This window comes from Schistocerca piceifrons, chromosome 7 (assembly GCF_021461385.2).
Source record: "Schistocerca piceifrons isolate TAMUIC-IGC-003096 chromosome 7, iqSchPice1.1, whole genome shotgun sequence".
NCBI classification, from domain to species: Eukaryota; Metazoa; Arthropoda; class Insecta; order Orthoptera; family Acrididae; genus Schistocerca; species Schistocerca piceifrons.
The window spans coordinates 229,354,221-229,381,849 of NC_060144.1; the positions used below are offsets into that span (position 1 = coordinate 229,354,221).

The 27,629-nt window shown below is 45.1% G+C and overlaps 1 protein-coding gene across 1 annotated transcript in view; it reads right to left on the reverse strand.

Annotated features, from left to right (window-relative positions):
- Window positions 1–560: 560 nt before the first annotated feature.
- LOC124805570 (myrosinase 1-like) overlaps window positions 561–27,629 on the reverse strand; it is a 135,017-nt gene continuing 107,948 nt past the window's right edge. The window contains exons 9-11 of the mRNA XM_047266136.1: window positions 14,698–14,832; window positions 14,279–14,385; window positions 561–789 (exon numbers count right to left, since the gene is read on the reverse strand). Coding sequence (XP_047122092.1) covers window positions 561–789; window positions 14,279–14,385; window positions 14,698–14,832 — 471 coding nt within the window. The remainder of the gene's footprint in view (window positions 790–14,278; window positions 14,386–14,697; window positions 14,833–27,629) is intronic.

Genomic DNA, 27,629 nt, shown 5'->3' on the forward strand with positions numbered 1-27,629 from the left:
TCTTGTCAATTAAAATTCCTACTCTTTATTCAGTTCATTATGTACACACGCACATTGCACTCTCTGTTTTTCAGTCTTGGTTTTTTAATTTTACTTTGCTGCTGTAGGCTGAGCGCTGCTTTCGAGAAATCTGCAAAAAAATGTTCGTCAAGACACAAGGTAAGTGAAAATACGAGTACACTTAAAGGCCAGGAACTTCTTTGTAAGTTCAGCTACACATTTATTTCAGAATTCAGTTTCCATTTAGAGTAGCACTGCGTTTTTATAGAAACAGTTAGCTTTAATTTGCAGACAATGTTGAGCAAATCGTAAGTTGTGCACATTACACGAATTTGAGTTAGGTATTAGATTGTTTGGTAATCATTTTTGAGAAGGTCTGGTATACAGTTTTAGGAAGAATCACTCAGGTAGAGAGAAGCAGACAGGTAGTTAAGTTACACGATGAGTAAGAATATGTTGCCCGATGGGTAATGATAACACAAAATAGTTTAAATCGCATTCTGTTCCACTGATTGTAGTTACACTCAGTCACGCGGAGAGGTGGTTCTCGGAATTTTCGTTTAGATGAAGACCCCAAACATCAGTTGGACAACAGCAATCAACGCTGCTACCCAGAGGTGCACTCCGAGCCCCATCGCAGCAGACGTTTCGTTGGATGTAGTAGAGTTGAAGTAGCTCTCTGGGATCTCGCGCGTAGCCGTAATGTTCTGGAACATCTCCACAGACCCTTTGGCAGTGCGTGTCCTGTTGGGACTTTCGAAGTCCACGTGGTAGATGCCAAATTTCTCCCTGCAGGCAGACAGAAGATACACAGTCGAATTATTCAGCGATTGCAAAGTTAGTAAATATACTTATGATAACGATACGATTGGGCACCAAAAGGAGTTTAGGATTAATTCCGTAGCCACAGTCGTTATGAAGTGTCAACTATAGCCAGTAAACTGTGGGCTCTGAGCACTATGGGACTTAACTGACGAGGTCATCAGTCCCCTTGAACTTAGAACTACTTAAACCTAACTAACCTAAGGGCATCACACACATTCATGCCCGAGGCAGGATTCGAACCTGCGACCGTAGCGGTCGCGCGGTTCCAGACTGTAGGGCCTAGAACCGCTCGGCCACCTCGGCTGGCCCAGTAAATTCTCTAATTATGTAATGAACATGTTGTGTCTATTGTTTCGGACGTGTCGAAGGCGTGTTATGGTAATTCGTGTAGTTGTAGTGCCCACTGTGTCTGGATGGCGTGGTGGTCAGCACATCTGCCTTGTAAGCAGGAATCCAAGTGTGGGATAAATTTTGAACTTGCCCCATGATGTAAATCAATGCCCACTGGCAGCTAAAGCGTAATTCCTTTGTGTGTTAATTATAATAGTAGTAATTTTTACCAACTTGGAGTAGTTATCGTCTCTGGTAGATTCTGTCTCAGATAAGAAACACAGTTGAACACGCGTAATACTGGTTTCAACAAATTGAAAATAAAATTGAAACCCACAACATGTGTGTCAGATACGATGAGATAAAGAGCAAGTTTGGACCACAATTCCAGAGAAACGACTTTGTTCGAGTGACAGTATGTTTTAAATGTAGAGAATGAGTGTCACTCTGTCACTGCACATGTCGATGTGGAAAAGAAGCTCCAGTACAGAACATAAAACAATTGTCTATGACCTCCAAACCAGTCACTATTCTTTCAAAGCTGTTTCCAAATCCGCAAGGGTCTTCATAAGGTTATAGGTATCAACGCACTTACCCAGGTCATTCCAGACAGGCTCTGTTTTCTGTTACGTTAGTCCCAGTGATCGCCCCGTGCACTGCCATTTTCTTGTGTCATCATTCTTCTCTTGACTCTACCATTCCTCCTCTCCTGTTTCTGGTCATCCCATCCAGTATTTTCTTATTTCCTTTACTCTCCAGATGTATTATCTCGACCCATTTTTCCACCCATTCACTTTTATTCTACAACCACTCTGCGTCTCCCTCTTCACCATTTTACATTTTCTATTGTTTCTGATGTCCTTTTCGAAACCATGGTCAATATTAGTAATCGACTATACCGGAATCCAGTAACAGTTGCAAGTTGCCTACATACGGCTTCCAGGAGAAAAATTTGATTTTCAATATTTCGCATAATTATTGAGCGAACTTACAAATTTAAAATGCTGTCATAATCTGCTCGTTAATAGGTATAATCTTAAGTTAAAAGCTTCACACAATAAGGCAGGTATTACAGTTATAAACTGTGCGTTTCTCTTGAGACAGCATTACTCGCAACACGCGAATAGCCGTAATTTATTCATCCACTATTTGAGGAAGAGAACACTCAGCGTCTTCCAACAAACATCACACATAACGCAGTTTTCAGAACGTTTCTCGTGGAGAACAGGGCCGGTATAAAAGTGCTTTAAAAATAAACGCAAACTGTCTCGTCTGCAAAATCATTTATTTTGACGGTAACCGGTTTCGGTGAGTTTTTGACTATCCTCCGACCCACATAACAGGATGGTAGGCGGAGGCGGTGAATGGAGTGGGTGTTGTAGCTGCACTAACTTTAACTGCTCGAAACTTCACGAAACCTCCTTCACTAACACAGCCCACAAAACGATGAAAGCAAAAACGTTTATTGCTTATTACATGTTTTTCGTTCCTTATACAGTAAAACGTCAGCCTCAGACATGATGTTTCAACTTATAATTTCTTTGGGACTCCTTTCGCAACACAATATGCAGGCAGAATCCATATATACCACTGAATGTACCTGCAAAATTATGTCAGTGTACTACACAGTTTAGCATATGTTACCTCATAGATGTTTAGATACGTGGAAAACTAGTTTCTGCTTAAAACAGCACATGGGTTGGTTGGTTAGTTTGTGGGACTGAAGGGGCCAGACTGCGACGGTCCCTTTTTCCTAAATTTCAAACACCCATACAGAATAAAAACGAACAATGGAAAAGACGGCAAACGACACAGGACAAGGAAGACTTAGACAAGAGGAATTAAAATCACACAGAGTGTGACAGTGTTTGGCCGATCATAGAGACAAAAAAGGAACAGCCAACCACAGAGAAACACACTAAAAACTCAGTCTCAAATCGTAGGCCAAAGGCCAGACTCAACACAAAAGGAGACAAACACTCAGATTAAGTGATAAAAACCCCCTGCCCGGATAAATCGCAAAACTAAGCCTGCCATGGCAGTATCATCTGCTAAAAGGGCAGGGAGCATATCAGGCAGAGCAAATGTCTGCCTGAGCACAGCTAAAAGGGGACAGGCCAACAAAATGTGGACCACCGTCAAAGACGTCCCGCAGCGACATAGAGACGGCGCCTCACGGCGCAGTAAATATCTGTGCGTCAGCCCGGTGGGGCCAATGCAAGCCGACCAAGGGACAACTGAGTCCCTGCGAGTGGCTCGCATGTATGACCGCCACACAGTCATCGTCTCCTTGATAGCACGGAGTTCATTGGGTGTGGTCAGATGGCGCCATTCAGTGTCCCAAAGAGCTAAAACTTTGTGGCGTAAGACTGTTCGCAAATCAGTCTCTGGGAGGCCAATGTCCAGTGGCCTGTTTGGCCAGGTGGTCAAAATCTTCATTGCCCGGGATGCCGACATGACCAGGGGTCCACACAAAGACCACATAGCGACCGCAAAGGGCAAGAGTATGGAGGGACTCCTGGACAGCAATCACCAGACGAGAGCGAGGGAACGAGGGAAACACTGGTCGATAGATCGTAAACTGCTCAGGGAGTCGCTACAGATAACGAAGGACTCACCTGAGCAGGAGCAGATATAATCTGGGCATGAATGATGGCGATCAGCTCAGCAGGGCAAATGCTACAGCCAGCCAGCAATGAGCGTTGTTCATAATGGTCCCCTAGAGTGAGAGCATAAACGACACAACCAGAAACCATCGAACCATCAGTGTAAACAACGCCATAGCCCTGATATATGGCAAGGATGGAAAGAAAGAGGCGGTGGAAGGCCTTTGGAGGGAGTGAGTCCTTCAGGCCCTGTGCCAATTCAAGCCGAAAGCAAGGGCGGGGCACACACCATGGGTGTGTACGCAGGGGGGGCCCAGAAAGGAGGTGGAAGAGGAAAACCCCAAGCCTGGAGAGAAGCTCTCTGATGCGGACTGCAATCGTACAACCCGACCGGGGCCGACGTTCTGGCAGATGGACGCCCGACTGAGGGAACAGGAGACGATAATTAGGATGCCCGGGCAAGCTACAAACATGTGTAGCATAAGTGGTCAGTAAGCGTTGGCGCCGTAACTGCAGTGGAGGGACACCTGCCTCCACAAGTATGCTGTTCACAGGGCTGGTCCGGAAAGCACCGGTGGCAAGTCGGATCCCGCTGTGAAGGATTGGGTCCAGTACCTGCAATGCAGAAGGGGATGCTGAAACGTAAGCCAGGCTCCCATAATCCAGACAGGACTGGATTAACGCCTGGTAGAGCTGTAAGAGGGTAGATCGGTCGGCGCACCAACTGGTGGGGCTCAAGCATCGCAGAGCATTAAGATGCCACCAACACATCTGTTTAAGCTGCTGAACATGTGGGAGCCAAGTCAACCAGGCATCAAAAACCAAACCCAGAAACCGATGTGTCTCCACCACAGCAAGAGGTTCGCCATCAAGATAAAGCCACGGCTCAGGGTGAACCGTGCGTCGCTAACAGAAATGCATGACGCAGGTCTCGGCAGCCGAAAACTGGAAGCCATGCACTACAGCCCAAGACTGCACCTTGCGGATAGCACCCTGCAGCTGACGTTCAGCAGCTGCAATGCCAATGCAGCTATAGTAGAGGCAGAAGTCGTCAGCATACAAGCAAGCTGAGACAGACGTTCCCACCGCAGCAGCGAGCCTGATAATCGCAATTAAAAACAGGCAGACACTTAAGACAGATCCCTGTGGTACCCCATTCTCTTGAACTCAGGGGGAACTATGGGAGGCCGCGGCTTGCACGCGGAAGGTACGATGCGACGGAAAAGTTTCTATGAAAATGGGCAGTGGACCCCCAAGACCCCAACCTTGAAGTGTAGAGAGGATGTGATGGCGCCATGTCGTATCGTACGCCTTCCACACGTCAAAAAAGACAGCAATGAGGTGCTGATGGGGGGCAAAGGCGGTACAGATGGCTGACTCCAGGCTCACCAGATTGTCGGCGGCAGAGCGGCTTTTATGGAAACCAACCTGAGACGGAGCCAGAAGGCCCCAAGACTCGAGTAACGAGCTCAACCGCTGGCTCACCATGCATTCGAGCAACTTGCTAAGAACGTTGGTGAGGCTAATGGGACGGTAGCTGTCCACTTCCAAATGGTTCTTGCCAGGTTTCAAAATGGGGATAACAATGCTTTCCCACCATTGCGACGGAAACTCACCCTCGACCCAGATACGGTTGTAAAGGTCGAGGAGGCGTCGCTGGCAGTCGACTGAGAGGTGTTTCAGCATCTGACAGTAGATGCGATCTGGCCTGTATCAGGGCAAGCGGCTAGGGCACTGTGGAATTCCCCACTCACTGAATGGAACATTGTAGGATTCAGGACGGCAGGTGTGAAATGAAAGGCTCCAATGTTCCAACCGCTCTTTAATGGAGCGGAACGCCAGTGGGTAATTCACAGAAGTGAAACTGAGAGAAAAATGGTCTGCTAAGAGGTTTGCAATTATGTCGAAGTCAGTACAAACTGCTCCATTCAGTGACAGCGCAGGGACGCAGACAGGGGTCCAATAGCCATAGAGGCGCCTAATCTTGGCCAAACCTGCAATGGAGAAATATGGAGGCCAATGGTGGAGACATACCGTTCCCAGCACTCCTGCTTGTGTTGGCGAATGATGTGGTGGGCCCACGCAAGGGGCTCTTTAAAGGCGGTGAGGTTTTCTAATGAGGGATACCGCTTGTGACGGTGGAGCGCCCGCCTGCGATCTTTAATCGCCTCGGCGTTCACAGGCGACCACCAACGCACAGTCCTGCGCCGAGGGGACGCAGAAGAACGGGGAATGGCAGATTCTGGGGCAGTAACGATGCCGGTGGTGACTGAGTGAACCACCACATCAATGGCTTCATTAGAAAGAGGCTCAATAGCGGCAGTGGAGGAGAACAAGTCCTAGTCAGCCTTATTCATAGCCCATGTGCAAGGGCGCCCAGAATAGTGACGCTGTGGCAGTGACAGAAAGATTGGGAAGTGGTCACTACCACACAGGTCGTCATGCACACTCCACTGGACAGACGGTAAAAGGCTAGGGCTGCAGATTGAAAGATCCACAGCTGAATAGGTGCTTTGGGTCAACTGAAATGTGTGGAGGTAAAAAAAAATGGTTCAAATGGCTATGAGCGCTATGGGATTCAACTGCTGTGCTCATCAGTCCCCTAGAACTTAGAACTACTTAAATCTAACTAACCTATCACACACATCCATCCCTGAAGCAGGATTCGAACATGCGACCATAGTGGTATCGCGGTTCCAGCGGCTACAACCGTTCAGCCACTCCGGCCGGCTATGTGAAGGCACCATCATTTAAAATGGAAAGGTCGAACTGTGTCAATAAATTCTCAATGGTGGCGCCTCGACCTGTTGCCACTGACCCACCCCACAGAGGGTTATGGGCGTTGAAGTCGCCCAGTAACAGGAAAGGTGGCGGAAATTGGGTTATCAGTGCAGCCAGGACGTGCTGCGGGACATCCCCATCTGGTGGAAGATAAATACTGCAGACAGTAGCAGCTTGTGGCGTCCACACCCAAACAGCGACAGCCTCTAAAGGTGTCTTTAGAGAGACAGACTCTCTGTGAAGGGAGTGAAGGACGTAGATGCAGACATCACCAGATACCCTTTCATAAGCCACCCGGTTCCTATAATAACCCAATAGTCATGGGGAGCAGGGGTTCGCATTGCTGGAAACCAAGTTTCTTGAAGAGCAATGCCGAGGAAAGGGTGAAGTCTGAGAAGTTGTTGGAGCTCAGGAAGATGGTGGAAGAAACCGCTGCAGTTCCACTGGACGATGATATTGTCCATGGCTGAGAAAGGCGTGAAGGGACTGGGGAGGCAGATTACGCCACTGGGTCACTTGCTGCCACCAATTCAGTACCAGCATGAGTGGCATCCATTGAATCAGAGAGTCCGGCGAGATCCAGATCTTCAGCAGGCGCCAGAATCTCGACCTCATCCTCAGACGCTGAGCTTGTAGGAAGTGTGGGGCGGGTGCCACCACAATGTCGGGATTCTTGGGAACCTTTTTCTTTTTCTGCTTCTCGCTCTGTGTCTTCGGTTGTTCTGGTTGGGAGGGCTTCACTGGGTCAGTCTCAGGGACGGACGACGACTGTGAGCCCCTACGACCAGCGACTGGTGGTTGTTTCAGCCACTTGCGGGTGTCCGCTTTTCCACTGGTCGGAACTTTCGAGGGGAGGTCCCCAAGGGACCCCTTCCTGGCGAGAGGAGCCGAAGAAGTCATACACTTCTCCAGCTGGGAAGTGGGAACTGATGTCTTGATAGTTGGTGGGGGGGGGGGGGGTGTTGCTCCTGTAGATGGAGCAGGAGCAACAGGGAGTGAAGTGTCCCCCACAATCAAGAGGGACGCTGGATTCTGAGGGATCATAGAGCCAACCGTATGTGATGACACAGGAGATGGGAGAACCATTGTTAAAGCAGCGGCGTAGGTTGACGTCATTGGCACAGGATGTAGCCTCTCATATTTCCACTTAGCCTCAGTGTAGGTCAGGCGGTCCAGGGTCTTATATTCCATGATCTTCCGTTCTTTCTGGAATACCTGACAGTCCGGAGAGCAGGGGGAATAGTGTTCTCTGGAGTTAACACAGACGGGAGGCGGGGCACATGGAGTATTGGGATGCGAAGGACGTCCACAGTCCTGACACGTGATGCCGAAGTACATCAGGGTGACATATGCCCAAACTTCCAGCATTTAAAACACCGCATCACAGCGGTAAATCATCACCTTGACCTTTTCGGGTAAGACATCACCCCAAAGGCCAAGATGAAGGCACCAGTGGCTTTCTGATTATCCCTAAGACCCCGATGGATGAGCCGGACGGAGTAAACACCTCGAAATTCTAGGTTGGCGCGTAGCTCATCGTCTGACTGCAGAAGAAGATCCTGTGGAATATAATGCACTGGACAATGTTTAAACTCTTATGGGGCGTGATGGTAACTGAAACATCCCCTAACTTATCACAAGTGAGCAACCTCTGTGACTGGGCAGAGGATGCTGTTTTCATTAGAACTGACCCAGATCGCATTTTGGACAAGCCGTCCACCTCCCCGAACTTGTCCTCTAAATGCTCCATAAAAAACTGAGGGTTCGTCGACATAAATGATTCACCATCAACTCGCGTACAGACAAGGTACCGGGGCGAATAATCTACACCACCGTCTTTAGCCATGGAGTGGCCTGGGAGGGTAATGATCTTGGATCATATTTCTTGCCATTGAGGTTAGACCTCAATAGCTTAGAGACTGCTGGTGGAGGCCCACCAGCGAGAGATGATGTACCACGCTTCATTGCGGGTCATCTGCCCTTATGCCACCGACTCTGACCAGGGGCTCTCGCCACGGGCGCCACCCAGCCACAGCAAAGACCACCTGAAAGGATGACCTTTGCCTGGAGCCCTGATGCCCTAGAGGGATAGACATCTACTCCTCGGCATACGTGGGGAGGTAGCAGCTCAGGCACCAGCAGTGTGATCCCTGTGTAGTCGGGGGGCTACGACCCAGAGGGTACATGACGACCCCACCACAACGGACTGGCTACCGTGCTGGATGTCGGGTGTTGAATATCCATGTATATCACGAGTGCGAAAATGGAAGTGCACAATGGAGTGAATGTATACTACCCGGAACGCACTGCAGCTGATTTTGTCGGAAGCTCGGTGTAAGTCCAATTCCATGACAGTATCGGGTGTGACAGATCTTCAGGCAAGATGGATTTAAGATGCACCACATAAAGCGTCCTTCCCCAAATGGTACGCACTAACGGAAAATTTTGAAATGTAGTGGTCAAACCCCTTAGGGGACCACCACATTAAGGCCGAAACGTTTGAGACTCCTTTTAGTCGCTCCTTACGACAGGCGGGAATACCACGGGCCCATTCTAACTCCCGAACCTGCAGGGGGGACAGCACGCAGTAAAATATGTTAATTCCTAAGGGAACAAACTTCTGAGGTCATCGGTCCCTAGACTTACACACTAGTTAAACTAACTTATGCTAAGAACAACACACACTCCCATGCCCGAGGGAGGACTGGAATCTCCAACGGGAGTGGCCGCGCAGTTCGTGACATGGCGCCTCCAACCACGTGGCCACTACGTGCGGCAGCACGCTTTAAACATCAGACTAGGAGGTGATGTTTTAATTTATTTTCATTACTTGAAAACCTATTCACGACAAATTTTGCATACATTACCTGCATGTATCAGAGGATGTACCTGCAGAATTATATCACTGCACGACAGGTAATTCAAGAGATATGACGTCATAAACATTGACTGCTTGAAAAATTTGTTTGTGCTTGAAATGGAGCGCAAATTACGCAGACTAAGTAGATCCACTGTTTTATAATGAGAGCACTTTGATAGCTCCAACAAACTTTAAGCACAATTTGAGACCTTTAACAAACTTTATCTCGCTTGCTTCATTAACTTAAAATATTTAAGATATTAACCCATTTGTATTCAGGTGATTGAAGTTACTTTTATATACTGGAGTTCGATTCTTTAGTGAATCGGGATTCATACTAAACAGTTTTTTTCAACTTCATAAGTCCACCAAAGCTTCTCATTGTAACGTCTCCAGTTACCACTTCTTGAACACACCCAGCGGTTTTGTTTCTTCTTTTGACAGGTGAAAAATAGGAGAATGTAAAAAGCGGTTTGTAAGAATGAGAACTAGGGAGGAACACTTCAAAGAGCTGTGGATCATTTACTTAATTCAAATGGAGAAGCGAAGGAAAATAGAGCTACAGAGGAGACAGCGTATGGACTGGAAACGGATAAAAGTGGAGGAGGAACTGAAGAAGTCCTGGGGTTGTATGAATTGGGTGTAAAAATGATTAGAGGAGCGGAAAAGCTGAGTACACAGTGCCTGTAGAGAGTGATGACTGCAGTACAGAGGGAAATGAGAACTGCATAAGCCTGACACCAGATGGTGACGAGTCGAGTACGGTGAGAAGTTTCAGGGAAGTAAGAAGTAAGATTAGGGTTTAACGTCCCGTTGGCAATGAGGAAGTTTCTAGGAATTGTGGAGTGTAATACAGGAAAACGGAAGAAATGACAGAGAACAGAACGTATAAGGCTAGCTGATAGCTGTGTGAGACATGTGAGAGAAACGATATTGAGTAAAGAAATCCCCCAGAAAAATAAGAACGTGATATGCTAGTTCTGGGCCATGAAGGACAGTGAGGAAAGTAAGGGGCGAGCCAGTGAAATGATACTGAATGGCCTCAGCCAGAACAAGTGCGTGGCTGGCCATCGCACATTACCATAACACGGCAACCGCCGATGCTCATGTAGGACGGAACGTATTTCGGTCAGTTTGATATTTATTTGGTGAACACCATTGTACAGCTTATAAGTCTCTGCCATTCATCGACCACGTTTCTGTGCGATCGGAAAGGCGCAGTTAAGACGTAGGCTGGCACCTCGAAGTGGAGTTCACAGACTATACGTGTGTGCAAACCTAGGCCTGTATGGTCCACTGTAACCGTCCCGATGTGTCTATCGGAGTGTTTGAACTTTAGTGAGTTCGTGAATTAGTTCACTACAGTTGTGCACACCTAGGCATTTATCATCTTGACGTCAACGACGCTGGACGTAATTGAGAAGTGGATGCCCACAATTTCCATAGTGTTCAGACGTAGATCGTCTCGTTCATCCTAATATGCGCGTGGTCTGGCGCGTTTCTGTTGAAACGTAACTGGAGCATTGCCTATCTAAAGAACTGCGCCATATTTTGAATGTGTGCCAAACGACTCACGACAGCTAGGAAGTAAACAACTGCTCGCATGCAGCTCCGCTGGCGAGACGCAAACAATACGTCCGCACCTCCACGCTGCTAAGCGTAAAACTGTTTTCTAGGCACATGCATTGATGGCAACAACACAGTGCTCATCGCAGCTGTCCGGACTATCATAGCGCGCCTCCCGTCAGATCTAAGTTTTCAACTTACCAGCACACTTCAGATGTAGTGCTCCTTGCCCATCACTCGCGGAATTTCATCGATTCCCGTAAGAGTTCGAGCATCCGCAGTAAAGTGATCATTGGCCTTAATTATACGTGTCGCGTTTACTCTTTCGGACATGTCTAAAAGAACAGACACCATATATACACGAATTGCGTAAGACTCCGCAGACCAGTTTGGCGACTAATAGATAGAGCTTTGTTTACTCCTGGTGTTTACCTTGAGCTCCCTGTGAAATAGCCGTAATGCAAGACGTCACCCCACAAACCTTGAAGTCCAAAGCAAAATCCAGGTTCTCAGTAGATTATCAAATTAATTCTATCAAAACTTAAAGAGAATCAGAGCAAAAAAAAAAAAAAATATTGATTCCACAACGTAGTACTGAAAATGAGTCTCAAAAATTTTGGGACAGCCATCGCGTGCCCAGCAGGCTTTTGGGCGCTGTGGCTAGAAAAAAATCAATGCGAATTGACGGGTTAGCTGAATGACGCACAGTTTTATTGACTAAATACAACAGTATGCGTCTTTCATCTGGTATATATTTCGCCTTCAGTCATGTCAGTTCAATAGAACCACTGCAAAATCGGCACATGGCGGTGTACAGAGAAAGCCTTTCCACCTCACGGAGCCAACCAATGGTTTAAGCAGTACGAAATATTGGAGGTAAAAATACGTTGTTGTATAACACTTTATGACTGGTGTCTTGTCCATTTGCACTTACCAGTAGAACAGCTGCCACCTGAATGATTCATTGTAGAATAAGTCGAATTAATTCTCTAGTTCCCGAAAAGTACGAAAAAGGTATCATTTAAATAATTTTATTTTTAATTTGGTTAGCTTGGTTAGCTGCAAAAGGTGATTCCAGTTAGAACTCAAAGGCGACTAGGGGAAACAACAAAGATACATCCAAATGTTCAAAATAGCTATATCCCTAGTGTTACGATGTTAATGGATCACTTTACGGTGAACGAGAATCTGTGGGCTACTCACCAACCTGCACCGACGACAGTGTACATTTAAAAGTTTGCTGTCCTAGGACTAACTCTATAACGAATGAAACAAAACTGTTTTGACCGGTGACTTGAGGAAATATTTCGTGTGGAGTGATTTTATATTTATTTAATGTTCTATGAAAGTTTATATTACGAAGACTCTAAAAGAATTAAAATTCGCACGGTCAAAAGATAATGAAAACAGGCCCAGTGTCTATGGTCTAACAGAGATTTCTAATGATGGGTGCACTCTTATTATGACTAAACAGTAATAGTTGATCATATTTGTTAAGGCACTACGGATGACGTCTATAGAGATATGTGATGCCACTACTGGTATCCGCCAACCATACCGATGTCAAAATATCAAAAAGCTATAAAACTAAAAACGAGCAGGGAGCTTACATTCCCATCATCTCCAGCGAACAGTAATATAAGGAGTGTGGATAAACAGATGAATACACATTCATAGAAATTCAGCTGCCTTCTTTACCTTTTATTCGGGACAATAATTATCCGAACTTTGCGGTTCAAAGATCGGTTAGTTTAGAAGGACTAGCACTTCAATCAAATCATGTAGGACAGGTCGGTTTACCAGGAGACCGTCGATAAAAAGGAGGCAAAATGCAGTAATAGTTATGGTATACGTCTACTGCAGTAGCCAGCCGGTGTGGCCGAGCGGTTCTAGGCGCTTCAGTCTGGAACCGAGCGACCGCTACGGTCGTCGGTTCGAACCCTGCCTCGGGCATGGATATGTATCATGTCCTTAGGTAAGTTAGGTGTAAGTAGTTCTAGGTTCTAGAGGACTGATGACCTCAGATGTTAAGTTCCATAGTGCTCAGAGCCATTTTAACTGTCTACTGCAGAAGAATGGGGCTGGGTGGAGAATCAGATATAAGCTTAAGCGTGATTAAGAAAACTAGAAACTAAAGGAATTTATTACAGAATACCAAGACTTGTCATAAAAATAAACATAAGATAATTCACGTCTCTGCATCGAAGTTTTCCAACTAAGATATGGTGATACAAGATTTCTGTGGAGATTTACAAGAACAAATTGACGACAACTATTCTATGACGTCAAAAAATGGAAAATTATTTTTTGGGTTGTTGTTGTTGTTGCTGCTGCTGCTGTTGTTGTGGCCTTCAGTCCGAAGACTGGTTTCATACAGGTCTCCATCGTAGTGTATTCTCTGCTCGCCTCTTCATCGCTGCGAAACTACGGAAACCTACGTCAATTCGAACCAGTTTCCTGTATTTAAACCTTGGACTACCTCTACAATTTTTATCCCCCACAGTTACCGACATTACCAAATTGACGATTCTTTCATACCTCAGGATGTGTCCTATCAGCCGATTGGTTCCTTTAGTAAAATTGTGCTAAAAATTTCATGATCAGTTATTACAGTGCAAATATAACAGAAATAATCCGGTACTTTTAGTGTCTTATTTCCTAATCTGATTTCCTCAACATCTTCTGATTTAATTCGACATCATTCCGATACACTTATTTTACTTTTGTTGATGGTCACATGTAATCTGTTTTCAGAACAACTATCCATTCCGTCCAACTACTCTTCGAACTCCTTTGCTGTCTCTAAGAGAATTATAATGCCATCGTTAAATATTAAATTCTTTATACCTTCTTTCTGGCGAAAGTTCTTCTTGGTTTCTACGTATATTACTAAAACAGTTGAAGACGTAGTTACTCGAATTTTCCTCGCTGAAAACGAACATCTTTGCTCCTGAACGTCGGCGTCCGCAAGTTGGAGGACTTGTGTGTGTGTGTGTGTGTGTGTGTGTGTGTGTGTGTGCGGGCGAGGGGGGGGGGGGGGGTTAGGGTGAGGTGCAGGGTGCTTGAGGAGGCAATTCCTCCCGTCTTCCCCGAATGGAATTCTCTACTTCTCTACAATGTAATTAGGGTTCTTGAGATGTCTAAAGATTTACTTCTTGTTACGTGATGCGTTACGAAACTGACAAACACAGAAAAATTAAAAATGGAAACTTTGGTATTTTGCCGCTCCCATGGAATCTTGCGCGTGGACAGAGAAATATTACTAATGAGAAGAATGCCTTCTAAAAGGCTTGACATACACAGTACTTACGTGTAGCCGCTCATCCATTCGAAGTTGTCCAATAAGCTCCATGCTGTGTAACCAATGACGTTGTTTCCGTCGATGTTTACGGCCATCAGCAATTGTGCCAGGTATTGCTGCGGAAAAATGATGGCATTTTTTTTAGCGTGACAAGAAGTTTCAGGCTCCTTAGGCGTGGAATAATAATAAAAACCAGCCGGAGATACATTTGCCTATATTTAAGAAAGTGTTTGTACACCAATGAGCTCTGCATGGAGCTAAATATTTTGCTCCTAATGTACACATATATTTTGTAACACGTATAACGCTCACTCATTAGTAAAAACAACAGTTAATTTGCAATATACCTGAGAAATCTTGACCATGCAAAAGACGACTTTAAAATTCACCAGCAAACACAAGTGCATTATGTTACTGAAGAAACTCACCTTATAATATTCTTGGCGGTCCGTGTCATCCAGTGTTCCTCTGTCTGAGAAACCGTTTTCCGTTACGAAAACAGGTGGGTTGTTATAGTTTCTTGCAATCCAATTAAGCAGCTTACGGAAACCCCAGGGAACGACCTGTAACAGAGAAACCGTTCAAATTACCAAACCTTCCTGTGTTCTGTTCCCCTATAACTCTTCACTAAATATATCTCATGGAATATTCAAATACCACTTTGCATAAATCAGTTGTTTCAAGCTAAGCAGCAAAAGTTTATTTGTCTTATTATAACTTTTCCTCATGCAATAACCGTTGCAGTGCACGAACCATTAAGGCCATTACATAGTCTGTTGCTATTTAACGTGTTAACTGACGAAGAGAATGGAATATTTGGGCTCCAAGATCAGGAGAGAATTGTTCTCTCTGTATCCTTCGCCTTCGCACATTTGTGCGACAGTGAAGTCCCTAGGGTGGAAATCGTGCAACCTGTTACCGCAGGAAGTGTGTGAATTTGGGCTTTTCCTACAGCCAAAAGTGACGTGCACCTACAATGTTTCAGTGAGGTGTAGGAAACTGAAGAGTGAAATCCTGTTTTCACTGCTCGTCACCAATGGAATGTCGGAATATCGCGCAACTTTATATCATCTTTTTCTGTATGTAAGTCAATGAGAATTCCTCAGTAACGTACGATAGGCTTCAACAGGCTTTTGGAAACTGAGTTTTATCAAGGGCACACGAGTTTAGTTGGCACGGAATGCTTTCTGAAGGCAGAATCAATGTCGAAGATGAACACCGCACTGGGTGACCGTCAATAGCACGAACAGATAACAACATACCCAGGGTGAGTGAAACGGTGCGAGCTCGCGGAAGATTAACCGTGAAAATTACTTTACATTAATCGGGAAACTGTTCTACTGTACATTAATCGGGAAACTGATCGTCTGATACTGACGGAAAACCTGGAAATGAGCCGGCCGTAGTGCCCGAGCGGTTCTAGGCGCTACAGTCTGGAGCCGCGCGACCGCTACGGTCGCAGGTTCGAATCTTGCCTCGGGTATGGATGTGTGTGATGTCCTTAGGTTAGTTAGGTTTAAGTAGTTCTAAGTTCTAGGGGACTGATGACCTCAGATGTTAAGACCCATAGTGCTCAGATCCACTTGAACCATTTGAACCTGGGAATGAGAAAACTTTGAGCCAAAATAGTTCCCAAAAATCTCACACAGCAATAAAAAGTTCGAGGGCGGACTGTGACTGTTGATCTATAGGAGGAAGTGGAACAGAGCCCAAAATTACTATACCGAGATATCACTGGTGATGAAGTTGGGTTTTCCAGGACGACTCCGAGACGAAACGTCAATATTTGCGGTTATGTTAAAAGAATCGCCAAGACCAAAGAGAGGGAGCATGAATGCTGGTGTGTTTGACTCCACGTGTATTGTGTACAGAGGGTTGCTGCCTTTAGGCCACACAATAAATCGATATTACTACCAAGAAATTCCCTAAATACTTTGTAAACGGGCCCTTTGTGTTCGTCAACAAAAGGCTAACAACTGATCCTGGATCACGATAATGCACCATCCCATATTGCATTGTTTGGTGGGAAGTTTTTGAAGTCAAAGTCAGTTGCTGTGCTACCGCAACCTCCTTATTCAGCCGACATGGCCCAGAGTCATTTATTTGTTCCCAGTACGTCAGTCGTTGAAAGACACCACTTTGCAACAATTCGGCATACTCAAACAGCTGTATCAAAGGCTTTTGCTGATATATAGGAAGATGAGTTTCAGAGACGCTACCAACACTGAAAACACCGGTGGAGTAAGTGTGTGTAGACACAAGGGAATTATTTTGAACGTCGCACCATTGCAGTTGGTTGAAAATGTTTGTAAGCGAGTCTTTCTAACCAGTTTCATAACATTACTGTCGCACCTCTCAGTGTAGATCAATCGACCGTGAGTGACTGTAGAAGAATACAAGATAACTTAAACAAAATTTCTAGTTGGTGTGATGAATGGCAGGTAGCTCTAAATCTAGAAAAATATAAGATGATGGACACGAATAGGAAAAACAAATCCACAACATTCGAGTACTGCACTAGTCAATTCGGTCAAATGTCTAGGCATAACGTTGCAAAGCAATATGAAATGGAATGAGCATACCAGGATTGTAGTATGGAAGGCAAACGGTCGACTTATTTTTATTGAGAGAATATTAGGAAAGTGTGGTTATCTGTAAAGGACACAGCATGTAGGATACGAATGCAACTCATTGTTGAGAACTGTTCGAGTTTTTGGAATCCGCACCAGATCGGATTATTTGAAGCTGGAGCAATTCAGAGGCGGGCTGCTAGATTCGTAACCAGTAAATTCGAGCAACATGCAAGTATTACGGAGATGCTTCAGGAACACAAATGGGAATCCCTCGAGGGAAGACGACGTTCTTTTCGAGGAGCACTATTGAGAAAATTTAGAGAACCGGCGTTTGAGGCTGACTGCAGAAAGATTCTGCTGCCGGCAACGCACATTTCGCGTAAGGACCATGAAGAGAAGGTTAGAGAAATTAGGGCTCGTACGGTGGCATATACACTACTGGCTATTAAAATTGCTACACCAAGAAGAAATGCAGATGATAAACGGGTATTAATTGGACAAATATATTATACTAGAACTGACATGTTATTACATTATCGCGCAGTGTGGGTGCATAGATCCTGAGAAATCAGTACCCAGAACAACCACCTCTGGCCGTAATAACGGCCTTGATACACCTGGGAATTGAGTCAAACACAGCTTGGATGGCGTGTACAGGTACAGCTGCCCATGCAGCTTCAACAAGATACCACAGTTCATCAAGAGTAGTGATTGGCGTATTGTGACGAGACAGGTGCTCGGCCACCATTGACTAGGCGTTTTCAATTAGTGAGAGGTCTGGAGAATGTGCTGGCCAGGGCAGCAGTTGAACATTTTCTGTATCCAGAGAAGCCCGTACAGAACCTGCAACATGCGGTCGTGCATTATCTTGCTGAAATGTAGGGTTTCGCAAGAATCGAATGAAGGATAGAGCCACGGGTCGTAACACATCTGAAATGTAACGTCCACTGTTCAAAGTGCCGCCAATGCGAACAAGAGGTGACCGAGACGTCTAACTAATGGCACGCCATACCATCACGCACGGTGATACGACAGTATGGCGATGGCGAATACACGCTTCCAATATGCGTTCACCGCGATGTTGCCAAACACGGATGCGACCATCAGGATGCTGTAAACAGAACCTGGATTCATCCGAAAAAATTACGTTTTGCCATTCTTGCACCCAGGTTCGTCGTTAAGTACACCATCGCAGGCGTTCCTGTCTGTGATGCAGTGTCAAGGGTAACCGCAGCCATGGTCTCCGAGCTGATAGTTCATGCTGCTGCAAACGTCGTCGAACCGTTCGTGCAGATGGTTGTTGTCTTAAACGTCCCCATCTGTTGACTCAGGGATCGAGACGTGGCTGCACGGTCCGTTACAGCCATGCGGATAAAATGCCTGTCATATCGACTGCTAGTGATACGAGGCCGTTGGGATCTAGCACGGCGTTCCGTATTACCCTCCTGAACCCACCGATTCCATATTCTGCTAACAGTCATTGGATCTCGACTAACGCGAGCAGCAATGTCGCGATACGATAAACCGCAATCGCGATAGGCTACAATCCGACCTTTATCAAAGTAGGAAACGTGATGGTACGCATTTCTCCTCCTTACACGAGGCATCACAACAACGTTTCACCAGGCAACGCCGGTCAACTGCTGTTTGTGGATGAGAAATCGATTGGAAGCTTTCCTCATGTCAGCACGTTGTAGGTGTCGCCACCGGCGCCAACCTTGTGTGAATGTCCTGAAAAGCTAATCATTATCATATCACAGCATCTTCTTCCTGTCGGTTAAATTTCGAGCCCGTAGCAATTCATCTTCGTGGTGTAGCAATTTTAATGTCCAGTAGTGTAGGTAGTCGTTTTTCCCTCGCTCTATTTGCGAGTGGAATAAGAATTGAAATAACTAGTAGTGGCACAGGGTGCCCTACGTCAAACGCCATACGGTGGCCTGTGCAGAATGATGCAGATGTAGAAAATGTATAGAGAAAAAACTTGTAACCCTATGCCCATGGCCAACGACAGCCGTGGCTGTCTGTTGAAGAGTGTAGTCGTCATAAACGCTGCCTGGTGTATTTCCCATTAAGCTTATATATTTGATTCGTACTTGGGTTTATGAGAGTCATAGTTCGATTCATCAGTAGTTAATAGCAGTCCTGTTCTTACATAACAGATAGGTGTGTATGTGGTGGAAAATACCAGTGTGAAGTGGTTTTATGTATGAGTGATCACATGTGCGTGCGATTTGATTCCAATCACTGCCTTAGGGCTTGTATACGATTCCGTTCTACAGGGGCAGTTTGTGAGAAAGAGAGAAGTGGAGACATGAAGTGTTTAGTATCTGACAGTGATTCGAACTCTCCACACACTCTGATTATCGATATGGAGGTAAAATCGGAGATACTCGAGCTTCATACGACGGCTGCAGTTTGATCCCGGGGAGGTCGCTGCTGCTCGCTTGTCGTGTGGACCCGCTCACTAACGCTGTGGTGTCCATAAATACCGCTGGCCCACACTTGTCTGGCAGTTCTTGCTATTCTCCGAAGTTGAGCTGTAAAACTGCCTTAGGCTACAGTAGAAAATCTTAAGTAAGAGTATACTACGGTAGTTTTCCTAGTAGCTTTGGCCAGTACATTAGGTTCAAAAATATTCAGATGTGTGTGAAATCATATGGGACTTAACTGCTAAGGTCATCAGTCCCTAAGCTTACACACTACTTAACCTAAATTATCCTAAGGAGAAGCACACACGCCCATGCCCGAGGGAGGACTCGAATCTCCGCTGGGACCAGCCGCACGGTCAATGACTGCAGCGCCTGAGACCGCTCGGCTAATCGCGCGCGGCTGTACATTAGGTATTTGCATACCTATGGGGAGTCGCGCCATAACGATTGCGTTCTTTACGTATGCGATCAGAGTCTTATTAGATACCCTAAAAATGAGCCATCTAGAATCTGAGTGACGGTAAATAAAGGAGTGGATAACCAAAAGAATATTTTTGATCTACATACTTGTCATCCTGTCTGAACCGAAAAGTGATCAGTACCTATAGCAAAATTGAAACTCTCAGTGTTTATTTTAGGTTTTATTCGAAAATTGTTGATTTGTGGCATGAGGGATGTTGTAGTAAAACTAGAGAAAACAATACACATTTATAAAAAAATATGGTTCAAATGGCTCTGAGCACTATAGGACTTAACTTCACAGGTCATCAGTCCCCTAGAACTTAGAACTACTTAAACCTAACCTAAGGACAGCACACACATCCATGCCCGAAGCAGGATTCGAACCTGTGACCGCAGCCGTCGCGCGGTTCCAGACTGTAGCGCCTAGAACCGCTCTGCCACTCCGGCCGGCTACACATTTATCACATAGCGTTAGAAAGCGGAGTTTCCTCAACAAAATGGTGAAGTAACAAAAAAATTGAAAAAAGAAAAAAAAACAAAAAAGAAGGATGCAAAACAAAAATATACCAAACATCGCTTCTTCATTACTTCCGAACTTATGTAAAAGTGGTTCAAATGGCTCTGAGCACTATGGGGACTTAACATCTGAGGTCATCAGTCCCCTAGAGCTTAGAACTACTTAAAACTAACTATCCTAAGGACAGCACACATATCGATGCCCGAGGCAGGATTCGAACCTGCGACCGTAGCGTTCGCGCGGTTCCAGACTGTAGTGCCTAGAATCACTCGGCCATTCCGGACGGTGAACTTATGTAAAATATATTTCTGATAGTCATAAACAGCCTTCGCATTTATCTGGAATAACAGGAAACTCTTACCTTTGATCATGATGAAGAACGTTCTTTTGAGTCCAAATTATCAACAATAATTATATATATGATTTTTATATTTGTGTATGTAAACTGTAATTGCAACAAAAATTACTGCTTGGTTTACATAGGAGCACAGAAGTTACACAATCAACTAATTTATATTACTTATAAAATGCATTTTATATTCTGTAAGTGACGGTAAATAAAGGACTGGGTAACCAAAGAATATTTTTGATCTACATAGTTATTATCATCCTGTCTGCTACTGAAAAGTGAACAGTATCTATAACAAAATTGAAACTGTCAGTGTTTATTTTAGGTTTTATTCGAAAATTGTTGATTTGTGACATGAGGGATGTTGTTGTAACGCTGAATTACGTGTGGTTATAATTATGTGTTAAACATACAACCAATCAAAAAAGATCAAAGAGATGTCGTAGACTCCCAGTTTCTTTCTTACACTATTATTTATGTTTCTTTTCCTACCAATGCTTCCATTAGTACCGGCAATACTGAAAATTACTGCGTCATTTACATAGTGCACCACAGCTAAAGAACCGTTATTTTGATAGATCGCAACTCTGCTCTGAAGCCAAGCCTTCGATACGCGCCATTGATAGCAATGTAATTAGCCTTTTCTGCGTTTACGTTTTTCGATACGAATTGTTCCTGGACTGTTTGCGCACACTTTCGACGATTTTTTCTGCCTCTGGCTAGCCGTTCACTTCGTGAACTAACCGTCACCGCCCACAGGAACCGCATTTATGTTACCACTCTCTGCATCAGTGTTAGTACGAGTGATCGTAAACGGCGTTCTAATTGTGCGGCCTAAGGCAGAGAAGTGCTGACTGTGTAACTACTCAGTATGAAGCATCGATGTTGACTTTATAAAGTTGCGGTAGCAGCAGTTTCAGAAACAACAACAGCTTGGAAAGCAGTAGGAATTCCAGCAGCCACAACAGACGTTGCTGTTACAACTGGTGCAAAACCAACAACAGTCTGGGCTGCGGGATCATTGCTTTCTCCTTTCATTTATCTGCTCCGACAAGGCAAACGAGAGTTTGGAGGCCAGTTTACTCCGTTTCGTTCTTCACTGCAAGGGAAGTCTCCTAGCTGATCCTATACATCAGAGTGAACTCTTGCTGTCTTCTAGTGATGAAGTGTACAAAGAGATGTTCAAACTGCGCCCAGTCTCGGATCGCAATAATTTGAAATTTTCTGACGTTTGTGGTTTGTTGGCGGCCTTTAGCAGTCACCAAACCCACGTACATGCAACAAGGCTCAAATTTAATCATTGCACTAACAATGTAAGTGAACAAACACACCATGGACTCTTGACTTTCAAGGCTTAGCAAGCTGGTGTGATTTTTCTTTTAATTAGTGTGGCGCGTAGTATGCGGAATCATTATTCCGAGTTGTATTTACACTCCTATCTCCTGACAGAGAAGTAATTGCGTGGTTTTGTAGTCTGATCAAACCATGAGAGTTGTACTTCAAATTGCCAATTCTGATCCAGTAACAGCATCAGTGCAAACTGTGTGTCACTATACATCTGGTGTCGACTTTCTTAGCAACAGTAATAGTCGCTGTTTTCTACGATGTCCAAAGTCGTCATCTGATTTTCTGAGCACCTGACTGTCCGGTAACCTAGCAATGCGGGATTCAGTAGTTCCGGCAGCAATTACTGGTCCACCGGGCCCATCATTGGTAGTCGTGGAGAAATAGTAGAGTTTTCGTTTGCCATTGGCATCTCCCAGAGCAAGCAGAATCTCAAACAAAAGTTTTCAAAGAGAGTTAGTGCAGTCATTTCGTTTCCAGATGGTGGCCGAACGTATCAACTACGTTGTTGTTCGTTGCCTGATGTTATTTGCTTTGCAAACTGCAAACATGGCATCTAAGTGTATGCTTTGGCCACAGTGCCACAATAACATCTGTCAGCGAGCTCCACTCAACCTTCTCAGTGCCAGTGGCAGCAGTAGACGGGTTGCAGAAGGTCAAGGAGCATCTGGAAATTAATGAAGCGTTGGCAGAATTCCAATTCGACTGCGTGGTGGGTGGCATATCAGAGTTATTCGAGTCCAAACTAGTGTGCTGGAAGGATAGCACGGTTGGTGGCATATCGGTGGTAAACGAGACCAGACTAGTTTGTTGCAAGGACAGCGTGGTGGGTGGCATATCGATGTTAACCGAGGCCAAACTAGCTTGTTGCAAGTACAGCATGGTATATGGCATATCGGCGTTATAGGCCAGACTAACGTGCTACAAAGACAGCGTTGTAAATGGCATATCGGTGTTAACTGAGGCCAAACTAAACCAGTTGGGATCGACCATAGAAATAAGTCCGACAGAACCCCCGCGTAATTTAGCACTTCCGACTAGCAGCAACATTTGCTCACAACGGTGAGCGCAACTCAGAGAGAGGAACGGTAGGGCATCAGCTCACCAGGTACTGTGATTTGGCGTCAGTACTGCAACTGGCTGTTGCAGTCTGTGCTGGTGGAGCGGTCACACATGAAACTGCATGCCCGAGAAGCGCACAAGCGAAAGCGTGCAAGTGCAAGCATGCACAAATTCATCGTATCCCCACATGGCCCAATAATGCTTGTACAAGCATCCATTTCTTTATCAGAAATGGTCGAGCTCTGACGACGATGCGCTGGCTTTGGCAGCCTTGTTGCTTCTGTTAGAAAAAAGGTAAAAGACGAAACGTGGTGTGTGGCGGAGGGAGCTGAAATGGAAACAAAAATTTTAGTCCCATACTATTCGCAGTAGACATGCTTCAGGAACAGTCTCACGGCACTATTGTCTTTCTTCTCTTTCCTTCCGTGTAAAAATATATTCCTTGGCTTGTCGTACATTACCGTGTAACCTTCGTAGGAAACGTAATTTAACAGCGCTAAATAAAAATTAAATCAAATCAAGTCACTGGCTAATGCTTGCACAAGCCTCCCTGTTCCTGGTGCACAAGCTCAAACATGCACACGCTTGAACGCTTGCACCAGCATCCGTAGTCGAAATTTGGTCATGCATCAAGCTGTTTGTACACTCCTTATGCTTGCGCAGATTTATGCTACACACGCTGAAGCATGCACTGGCGAGCTCACTTCCGAGTGGACGCTAGTTAAGCATGCAGTTATTTGTGTAGCTGCCTTTAGAAACCACCAGTTAACCTTCCCAGCCTTCATTCTGTATGAATCGAGCTCTGATTTATAGAACTCTAATTACCAAACATTGATTGAGTACAGTGTGGGTAACTTGCTCTCTGTTAGAAGAAAAAGTAGTTTTTCCTCATCTCAGTGTCTATCATGCCATATCTCCAGAACTATGTGTCGTACCGTGACATAATTTTGCAGGTAGATTCAGTAGTATATGTGCGTAGTCTATGAAAAGATGTGTTAAATAAGTAATAAAATTTAAAGTTATGCCTGTTACTGAAGTTATACTGTATGAGTAGTGAAAATGTAAATATACTTCTTTCCTTTCATTATTTTGTGAGGGGTGTAAGACAGAAAAAAAATTTGAAAATATCTGAAATTATGTGTAAAGTGTGTTGGAAGTCACTAAGCACTCTCAATCCGTAATACTGAATGAACGAAGTCTGTACAATTTTCGTGCCTGAGTTACGGTGCCTCGGGCACGTACACTGTTTCTAACTGCATAATGCTTGACTTATTACGCTGTACCTTCAAAGTAAAATTATATTGTTTAACGAGTAGATTGTGACAACATTTAAAAATTTTAAATTCAAATTTTTTTCGAAGCCATTCATCACTCTTCCAGTTTATTCTCGTTAAAACGAGGTCGCTAGCCACCACAGTGTCCGAGCAAAGGGCGTGGCGTCATGCGGTGATCGCAGCCTACTTACTGGAGTACTGGATCCCGTTTAGCTACCGACAAAACGTCGCACATGAACCACCTCGTGTGATTACACCTCTTACTGGTAGTGCAGGTGACTGGCTCCCATGCTATGTCTTGCGAACACAATCTTAGCGTATCTGACCGTAACCATATATACTCTCTGATATGAAAGTGTCAAGCGTCCGGAAAACGTGGTCGGACATGAATATCTCTTCGAACACGTACACAGCATCGACGGAAATGTAAATGATTCGAGTCTCAATTACTTGTGACAGGTAGAACGACTGTCAAGTGTATTGCTGTTGCTCGCGGCCATACTCGTGTAGGCTTTGAAAGGAGCGTCACTGTGGGTCTCCATTTGCTCAGCTGGTCGAATCGTGCAATATCCGAATCTGTGGGGCATTCGGATGCGGATGACAGTAGCCTGATGTTGGACTGCATTCGGACGCGGGGGACGGACGTACAGGTTAGGGCGAAGTACGTGTGATCACCACAAGGGGGGTCAGCCGTATTGTGCACCAAGCATATCATAACCCCATCACATCTGCGTCCGCCGTCCAAGAGCAACAATCTCGCAACAATCGGCGTCATCGCGCACCATTGGTCGGAGACTAGTAGCAGCCAGATTGAGAATTGATGTCCCATGCTTACGCTACCGTTAATACGATAACAGAAACGGCTGCGTTTGGAGTGGTGCCGTGACGGGGAAGCATGGACGGCTAATGAATGTCATAGCGCTGCTTTCAGAGATGAATTATGGTTTTTCACTACCAGGAATGAACATCGATGGCGGCGAACTGCTGGGCAGAGGTTTCACTCCTCCAATGCTGTGAAGGCGCACAGCGATGCTACTTCTGGTTTTATGTAGTGCGAAACCATCGGATATGACTTCAGGTCACGACTGGAGGTAGCTGAGTGAGCTCTAACGGCACAATCGTGCGTCATGGACTTGATGTGTCCTCATGCGGCACCTCTCAAGCGACTGTATCACCGTGCCACTTCTCAACAGAAGGATTTCACTGAATTTTCTCATTTTGAAAACACCGAAGGAGCGATCTGTTTTACTTGCTAAAAACATGTGATGTGCTTCTGTGTACCGTGTTTCTTGTGAGGTAACAAGCAACTATGAGCGATATACAGGGTGGTCCACTGATCTTGACCGGGCCAAATATCACACGAAATATGCGTCAAACGAAAAAAACTACAATGAACGGAACTTGTCTATCTTGAAGGGGGAAACCAGATGGCGCTATGGTTGGCCCGCTAGATGGCGCTGCCATAGGTCTAACGGATATCAACTGCGTTTTTTTTTTAATAGGAACCCCCATTTTTTATTACATATTCGTGTAGGACGTAAAAAAATATGAATGTTTTAGTTGGACCACTTTTTTCGCTCTGTGATAGATGGCGCTGTAATAGTCACAAAGATATGGCTCACAATTTTAGATGAACAGTTGGTAACACGTAGGTTTTTAAAATTAAAATACAGAACGTGGGTACGTTTGAACATTGTATTTCGGTTGTTCCAATGCGATACATGTACCTCTGAGAACTTATCATTTCTCAGAACGCATGCTGTTACAACGTGATTACCTGTAAATGCCACATTAATGCAATAAATGCTCAAAATCACGTCTGTCAACCTCAATGCATTTGGCATTTTGGCATTTTGGCATTTTGGCAGTACGTGTAACGACATTCCTCTCACCAGCTAGTAGTGAGCCTTCCGTAATGTTCGCACATGCATTGACAATGCGCTGACGCACGTTGTCAGGCGTTGTCGGTGGATCACGATGGCAAATATCCTTCAACTTTCCCCACAGAAAGAAATCCGGGGACGTCAGATCCGGTGAACGTGCGGACCAAAGTATGTTGCTTCGACGACGAATGCATCTGTCATGAAATATGCTATTCAACACCGCTTCAACCGTACGCGAGCTATGTGCCCGACATCCATCATGTTGCAAGTACATCGCCATTCTGTCATACAGTGAAACATCTTGTAGTAACATCGGTAGAAAATTACGTAGGAAATCAGCGTACATTGCACCATTTAGATTGCCATCCATAAAATGGGTTTCAATTATCCTTCCTCCCATAATGCCGCACCATACATTACCCCGCCAAGGTCGCTGATGTTCCACTTGTCGGAGCCATCGTGGATTTTCCGTTGCCCAATAGTGCATATTATGCCGGTTTACGTTACCGCTGTTGGTGATCGACGCTTCGTCGCTAAATAGAACGCGTGCAAAAAATCAGCCTCGCCAATAGACCATAAGCTACGGACATACATATTAGGTTTGTCACGGTATGCCAGTATCGAAAATAGGGCGCGAGTCGAGGTGCGACTGTTGGGAACTAAGTCCACAGGGTGAAGCGAAATTCGCAGACTCGGACTTCGCAGCGCGACTCCTCACACGGCAGCAATAAAAAAAAGTCTTTCACAAAATTTCGCCCGGCGAGTTCATCTGGTAGAAAAAGGAAGTTAAAAAGAGGCAATCTGGCAACACTGTAACTACATGAATGGTAACTACCTCTGACAGCACATTTTTGCTTGTGCTTTGCGGTTGGTGCAGTGGTTACAGTTTTGTGTTAGCATGCAGGAGGTCGAGGGTTCAACCTTCGGTTGGGGCACATTTTTTTTTATTTGCTAATTTCGTTCTGACATTTCGTACTGTAATGTATACCGTTTCTTATGTCACATGTATCCTAAATTTAGAACTTTAAACATGACTGCAGCTGCAACTGTTGAAAATCTGCACGGTAAATGATAACAGCCAAACAGTTTCAGAATAAAGATTTATTGAAATCCTTGACCACGGTTTCGGTATATCTAAATATACCTTCATCAGAAGCAAAAACACACTAAAATCACATCTTGCAGGGGCGATGCATAAAACCATCGTGCCACAGCCGTGGTCAGTAATTAGATTTTAACTACTGACGAAGTCCGAGTCCGCAAATTTCGCTTCACCCTGTGTATCTAATTCAGGTAATATCATGAAATTCGCTTTCATCGAATTACCCTGAAGCACCAAAGAAACTGGTATAGACTTACATATTCGAGTACAGAGATTACAGAGATATGCAAGCAGGCAGAATGCGGCGCCGTTGTCGGCAGCGGCTCTATAACACAACAAGTGTCTGGCACAGTTATTAGATCGGT